Source organism: Poecilia reticulata, linkage group LG13, assembly GCF_000633615.1.
Source record: "Poecilia reticulata strain Guanapo linkage group LG13, Guppy_female_1.0+MT, whole genome shotgun sequence".
NCBI classification, from domain to species: domain Eukaryota; kingdom Metazoa; phylum Chordata; class Actinopteri; order Cyprinodontiformes; family Poeciliidae; genus Poecilia; species Poecilia reticulata.
In genome coordinates this window covers 23,373,544-23,381,483 of record NC_024343.1, presented here as the reverse complement: position 1 = coordinate 23,381,483, position 7,940 = coordinate 23,373,544, and the positions used below count along the sequence as shown (strand labels likewise).

The window sequence follows — 7,940 nt, the reverse complement described above, 5'->3', positions numbered from 1 at the left end:
ACTAGACATCATCTGGCCAACAGTTTTTTGGGAATCATACCAGAAAAATTGCTTTTCTGTCCTACCATCCCAAATATAAACATTTAAGTTTGCTCATAGCTACATAAACTCACATGACACTGAAGATTAATGTCTGGGCAAAAAACTTTTCAGGTGAATTTGGTTCAAAACAAAGAGTGAATATGTGGAAAATGACATTTTACACAATGTTAGGTACAATGGAGGATCTATTATGCTGTGGGGCAGTTTTGCTTCCAAATGCCACGGGGAACTTATTAAAGTACATAAACCATGACATAAAGATACATTTGAAAAGAAAATCTAGTAGACCCCACTGGTAATTTGATTGTGGATCACTGGAAATTTCAGATGGATTATGATCCAAAATATATCACCAGATCAACAAAGAAATGGTTCATCAGGCTAACATCAACCATCTCACACAGATATCTAATTGGCTATGAAGAGTGAGCTGGAGAATAAAGAGCGTAATAAAGGACTGGGGACTCTGGATTGTGTAAAGTGGCTGTGCTTAGTGGAAAGGCCAAAGATCACATCTTTTTGAAGAAGATTTCTGTTTTGTGGTCAACAAGACATTATAAGCATCAGGGGTACCAACAATTGTGGTGGGTTTTAATATGGGCTATAAGGGCAGTTGCCCAGGGCAGTATTACAGAGGGTGGCGTATGAGCACCATTATAAATCTAACATCTAGTGCTGTGTCCAGGACTTTATGTTATCTAAAGCTTTTATGCATGTGTAGTCAAAGCGGGATGTTAGGTTGCGACAGACGGAGGGACTCGCCCAGGTCGTTATTCATGTAAGAGCCAGCACTGCCACAGCTGATTTTATAAAAATACAATTAGAGAGAATTATCTTCCTCCTGAAAGGAAATGAGCTCAAATTAAACGCTGGACTTTTATAATTTTTTTTATGCTACTGAAATAAAAGAAGATTTCATTTTAAGGCATATCCCCTTTTTTTGTAATGGGTACCAGTAAATGTCTTAATTATCTGTAAACTGCAGAGTTTAACACTTTAATATGTGTAATAGAAGTTTCCAGGCTGAACCTTTCAGATAGATAATTTCCTTCATTTGCATATACACTCCTACCACCTCTTTAATTAAAACTTACATTGGAAGCTAAAGGTATTCTCGTAATCTAATTTATCACCAGATTAGACAGTAATAGATTCACAGTCATCCATGCAACATAACTCTATAAACGATCCCCCCCGCCCCCCTTCTCCGTAAATTGGGATGGGGGATGGCTTTGCCCTTACAGGTCCGAGGCGGGCCTGTGGTCCACTGGCACCGCTATCCCCTCTGGTACTTGTAGTGCCCACCGCTTCGCCGTGTGACAAGCAGACATGCGCAAAAAACTACACTTCCCCGAAGCTGTCACTGAGCGCTCCCGTCTCCCATTGGCTGGCTCGGTCCAGCCGCAGCCCCAGAGAATGAATGAAATTGAAATAGCTGCTACATTACATGTACAATACCGGGCTCTGCGGTGTTGCATTCTATCATACTATACCAAAATGGCCACAGCGGTGCAGAACCCCCTCAAATCGTAAGTACCGGGCATCTTGTGGGCTTTTGCGCCTTTTTCGTGTGTGTTTGTGCATGCTGTCAGCGCAACCTCGGCGCTTTTGGAAAAAAATAATAAATCACAGATAATTCTCAGCATGATCATCAGCATGTCTATATACATACAATGCACACAGCAGACACTGGGATAATGTCAGGGGATGCAAGTGAGCAGAAAAGTTGCATTTTAAGGATCTCGGTTTGGGGAGGGAAGTGTTTTGTATGTGCGCTCCGGTGCAGTTCATAAAACCATTCCCCTGATCCAACAGCGGCGTGTGTGTGTGCAGGGATATGGAGGAATGCTGGAGGTAGGTTTGGGTGACCCGGCATGTCCCTTGCCAGTGTAACCAGCCAAGATCACGGTCAAAGTCAGGCTGTGGAGGCGGGCTGGCCGCAGTTCTGGCTGGCTATAAAGCAGCTTGAACTGAGCACTGCTTCTAGACCAGGAGGAGGTAAACACAGCTGCTGATTTTAGGATGCAGCTTTACCTTCCGGACCCCTCGGAGATGGACAGGCGGGATAAATACGCCGGTCAGAGAGCTGCGCTCGTCCTACGCGCGTTTAAGCCGCATTTACACTAACCTTGTATGCATACAGCATCACGTTTGCTTCTTTATGGAGATCCGCTTTGCGCATCGGTTTTTAGTGGTTCTACTTCTTTTTTTTAAATTATTATTTATTATGATGACGATGATGAGGTTTATTTCAGAGCAATGCAGAGGTTGCCCGCGTTTATGGGCTCCCGGCCAAAAAGGTTAGCGGATGTGCACCTGTCAGTTGGTGCTTACACTAATCCAGCCCAAAATATTCCACAATGGCTCCGACACGAGCTCACCGTGATGTGCTGGAGCGCTCCAAGCCGCTCCGGCTTTAAGCAGTTTGAAACAAAGAAAAGTCTCGGGAAGGAGAGCTGTGTGCGGCAGCAGGGACGGACATCGGACGCATGTGCCGGTTCCGTAACTACCTGAGACCAGATTACAGATATGGATCGTCGTTCTGCTTTTCACTCTGATGTGCAGACACGAGACAATTCGTGCGATCCAGCGCGCGGCCAGCCTACATGTGGCTGCTTTGAATATCACTTCACAGGAGGCAGGAAACCGGGGTGCTATGGTGCTGATTGGAGGGCTGCTCTGATTGGCTGTCAGGGTATTTTAGTGTTTTTGGTTGATTGCTATTGTAATTAAAACACCAGCCAGTCCCCAGAAATAAAAGATTCCCTCTTGAGTAGAATAATTTTAACTCCAGAATCTCCACCTGTAGAGATTCTGGCAGATTTCGATTTTTTTTTTCTTTAAAAGCTGTAATATAAGAAGATGAATGTATGAACAGCATTTTAAATATTTTTGTAGCCTTCCTGCCTGCCTTGAGCAGTGATACATTATTCATATCAAGATCAAAGACATCAAACTGGATGTGTAAAATTCACTCTAAAGGAGGGTTTTAGAAATATTTAAAACAAAGACATAACGGTTACACAGTTCACATTTTTAAGTTTCCACTGCATTTTGTATTAGCAATTAGCTTAGCATTCCCAAAACTGCAGTCTGTTTGTTTTGAATGGAGAATGTAGCTCATTATTTATACTTAAAAATTCCACAAAGAGCATTTTAAAATTCGACATACTAGACAATTTTAAAACTCAAAGGACTTAAACAGGAACCTTGCCTTCCTCTGTTCTTCCTCCCTGCGGAAAGTGTTGCTCTCTCTCGCTCTCTTGCAGCATGAATTAACTTCGTCTAGACATGTTTTAAACAAGTAGAACTTCCTTTCAAAGCGCTTTTGACAGCTGTGGCTTACAGCTGTGGCTTACAGTATTTTGCCACTCTTACAGAGTGGCAAAATACAACTTGGAGTATTCTTTGAGTATTCTTCAGTCAACAGACTAAGAGCTCTAAAGTATGACATGTTTGGAAAACGATCATAGTTTAGAGTTTATGACCAGCTGGTAGTCAGGGCCGATCAAACACAACAGTCTCACTGTTCAGAAAACAAGATGATTTTTTTGGTGAAACGCCAAAGAAATGCCATGCAGTGGTTTGTTTTGTAATATTGGGAACATAACTTTAATATCCTGAACATAACTTTATATTCAGGATGGCACTGGGAGGCACCACCGGCTTAAACAAACAAAAGTTTAGCTGAAAAAGTTGTTAATTTCTTATTTTTGCCAGTCAGCGGTGTGCTCAGTTGTTGAAATGTGTTGTTCTCGCCGAGTTGCTGCTCTTGCGGAAGTTGGTGTTTGATTCACATCTTATACATTGAGGCTGCAGAGAATATTGATAGTGGAAATATTGCCTTCACCCAATATGTCCACTATCCACCATATTCCCTAAAAATGGGGTACAAAAGAGACTAAAGCTGATGCAAAAGTTAGTATCTGATTCAAGATTGGTTTTTAAGACTCTGAACTGCATTTAATCTGCTGCAGAAATTTGTTATTTTACAATGAATGTATGCAATTTTTGAAGCCATTACACAATTATGCCAGCAGCATATATAAGCAAGTGTGAAAAGCACAATATATTGACTAGTCTGACATGCATTGAATTGTTCTACAGTGATTATAGGTGCTTTAATTCAAATTCTCTGTTGATTAAACCTCTAATCTACATGTAGTTTCTCTTAACATTGTCGAACATATGACCCAACTTGTATAACCCTTTTGTTCAGTGTCTATTTTTTAGGATACAATATTGCTTGTGGGGTTGCAGAAAAAGGAGCTCACCCTGGGCATTATTTATGCCAGAACTAACACTGGTGTCATAAATAAAACTGTTTATGATAATCTTGCATCAGGATTTGGACAACGAGGAGGAAAAGGGGATGGGAAGTTGCACACAAAACATTTCGTCTTCTCCTCGGCCATCCTCCTCCAAGTCGTCTTTGGTCCACGGTATGCTCGTTCAAGCAAAGCAGAAGTGTGGCCAGATTGCTCCCAGAGGCCCTCGGTGAGACCATGTCAGGGGATTAAATGGACTGATTTGCATGGAGTCAGAGGGGGAGCAGAGGTTGAGCAGAAAAGAAGGAGAATAGGGTTGGTTAAAAAAAAAAAGAAGGTGCACAGGGAATGCAGAGTAAATGCCAGACTGAGGGCCAGTGACTAATGAACAACAGCACACTTTCAAATGGTGGTCCTGTATTGATTTTTAAGTGCTTTAAGTTAGACAAAGGAGGTAAAAACGAGGCACAAAACAAGGCAGCACAAGCTGTCAGCCAGTATCAGCTCTGCAGAGATGTTAGATCACTGAATCAGTGTGGGCTCTGTGAAACTGCAAAGCTGAATGTATGTATTAGACAACTCAGCCGCAGCAATCGAAGCTCCTTTTAACATCTCCTTGGCTATATAAATGCCATCGTTACCCAGTATGGCTTTAAGTACGTTCCAGTTACAACACTGAAATGGGCTTTTAAACAAGCCCTTTTAATTAGCACGTCCCCAAACAAACTTGCTACAAGAGGCTCACAAATTAGAGGCCTATCATGCTAAAAATGGGCCAGACAACCAGCGAGATTGGGTTCAAAGTCAGCTCTAACAGGGTGGCTGGCTGCGAGCCTGGGGCGGAAACAATGCCTGTTCTGTCCCTAAATTTCTTTAAAGATTGTTCAGGCTCAGGAATAAATTCACTGATAAAATGTCTTATTGATGCCAAATAAACAGGTCTTGCAGTGTACAGAACAACATAGTCTCTAGCCAGAGCCACGACCTCACCATGTCTAAGCTTCTTTAGTACATGAGCTATGTAAAGTAGTTCAATTTTACCTCAAACAATATTAAAATCGATGTCTTCCCCTTCCAAATAGTGCATGCATATTGGGAATCCACCACATTCTGCTCCATCAAGATGAGCTTTGTTACGTCTGCCATGATGTCAACGTCTCATTTAATTTTTTTAACTTATTTATTTCACATTCAAGGCTCAACTATAGAGACATTTGAATGAGTGTCCGTATTTGGTGAGATAAATAAAGTATCAGTCACAACGTAAGTCAAGCTTTAGTTTCTCTTTCACTTTCCAGCATCTGACATGCTGAGCTGGGAGTTTCTTCATAAGTGTAGATGCGTTACTGTTGTGCAAGATTGAGCATTGCTTTTATTGTGTTCTTACTGCAACATCCGTCCGTCCATCCATTTTCTGTACATTCTTGTGCCAAGAGGGGTCAGGAGGGGTGCTGGTGCCTATCTCCAGCGAGACATTTCGGACGAGAGGCGAGGTCTTACTGCAGCATTTGAATTGAAAATATGTCTCTTCTGTAGCAGTGGTGGACATAAACAGCGCGTGTGGGAGCTGCAGCTCTCTTGAAATGTTTCAACTTGCCAAAACAAATTTATGGCAGCCTGACTGGCTAGTTTTCAAGCTGTTCATGCCACAGACTCAGTGTGTAGTCAGGCGTTATTTTGCATCATGGCTTCCAACACTGCTGAAATGAAAGGCAGATTCATGATGGTCTGACAGGGATGTGAAGTTCCTAAATGTCAATTATAAAGCAATTTAAAATTATTGCCCACTCTATCAAGTCTGTATTGAAAAGCTGCACATTAGACAAGACCGTCAGACCAAATGAGTAAGTCAATAATTGTGTCTCCATAGTTTGTTTAATGGCATATTTCTTTAACAAACCATGTAAAATGATTGATGTAAGGCTCAAACAGAACATAATCTCTTATATGGTCAATATGATTGTACTACTGATCTGTGAAACCGTAGAGAGGGGGAGTGGTTCTTTCTTCCATTCTCTGTTTTGGACCTTTGCAGTTTTGGTCATGTCAAACATTACGTCCTCAGAAACAAAATGGAGCCATCTGGTTCAGAAAGTTTTGTGCCTGCTAAAGTTAGCATAGGACAGTTTGTGATTTCTAGTCGTTTTCCATGTTTGACTACAGTTTATTGTGGTGAAACATGGTTATTCACTTTTATTTGAGGAGTGATCTGAATCTGTCACAATTCAAAGGAATCACCTTGCCCAAATAAACTAAAACCAAACCTTTGGGAAGTTTAAAAAATAAAAATAAATAACACAAGCAGGTGGAATAACAAAAGCTTTAATTACCTCTTGTTCAACAGGTTCTTTCTACTCTTCCTTTAAAACACAGCCCGAGCTTCATAAAACCTATGTACTTTTTACAAAAACTCAACAAGGAGTAATTTTGTTGCATTTTAGACAAACATGAAATCTTAAAATAACATGTGGACTAGTCTAACCTGATGATTAATTCACTCTGTTTGCATGATTTCAGTAGCAGTGGAAGATGGGTTTAACTGCAGGAGGGCCTCCCAAATCAGTGTCTGCTTAGGGTCCTAAACAATCTTGGGCCGGGTCTGTCAGCGGCTGACGAGAAGATCCACTGAGCATTTCTCTACCAGTCTGTCGCTCGGCTGGATTAGAGAAACGTTTAATCTCTCTTTCTTTTTCCCTCTGCTTCTCTCTCCATCCGATTTCCTCTCTTCCTCACATCAACGTCGCTGCCCTATCTGCATCTTTACCTCCCTTCTTCCTCATCACTTGTTTTCCTTTTGTTCAGCCACTTCCTTTCCATGGTCCCCTCCTCTCTACCTCCTTCTTTGGCTCAAATCATTAAACCCCCACCTCTTCCAAATCACTCCTCCCCATCCTGGATCAATGTCTGTGTTGATATTCTGCAGAAACTATAACTGAGGACAGTTTATATCCATTTTTTTTAGATCCCTGTAATTCCTTTTAGATAGCTTATACTTAAGAGCTTTTTAGGGGGATTTAGACTCAAATCTATTGACAGGAAAGGTTTATAGTCTACTGTTACCAAATTATATAATGTTTCACATTCTGAGATGGGATATAAATATCCCGTCTCAATATATTGGGATTAGAAAATGACTAAAATCTTTAAAAATGGAACAAAGCGCAATTAAATTCATTTCTACGGCTTCACGGCAGCCAGAACTCAAAACGTGGGGATGCGCGGTGTCTCTCAGCGATATTACTTCTTTGTGCTGGTTAGAAGGGGCAGATGCAGATAAGCGCGGGCTGCTGTATTGGAGGCAGTTGCAGCAGGCCTATATAATATTACTTGTGCCCTGCCTGACTGAGCCCAGCTAAATGAGTTCCATGTAATAACCGGCTCTGTGTGCAAACAGCCCAATGTGATGGCTCAGGCCGCAGCCTGCCAGTTCTAGAGCTTTCTTTCCCCTTCCCAGTCTCACCCTCTCATTCCCTCACTCGCTCATTTCTACTCTGCCTCCGGTACACACGCGTACACACACACACACACTGTTGCACTCATTTCTCCTCTCTGAGTTTTCTTTTTCTGTAATCTTATGGGAGCGAGCCTGAGGTCTGATGTTTTTAAGAGGGTTACTTTTTCCGAGTTTCT

At 41.8% G+C, this 7,940-nt stretch overlaps 1 protein-coding gene across 2 annotated transcripts in view; it reads left to right on the top strand.

Annotated features, from left to right (window-relative positions):
* Positions 1 to 1,445: 1,445 nt before the first annotated feature.
* Positions 1,446 to 7,940, top strand: part of dpf1 (double PHD fingers 1) — a 60,069-nt gene continuing 53,574 nt past the window's right edge. The window contains exon 1 of one of the 2 annotated variants that reach the window (XM_008426098.2): positions 1,446 to 1,571. In XM_008426098.2, the coding sequence (XP_008424320.1) occupies positions 1,459 to 1,571 (113 nt within the window). In that variant the 5' untranslated portion in view covers positions 1,446 to 1,458. The remainder of the gene's footprint in view (positions 1,572 to 7,940) is intronic. The other variant, XR_535238.2, reaches the window with a different exon arrangement.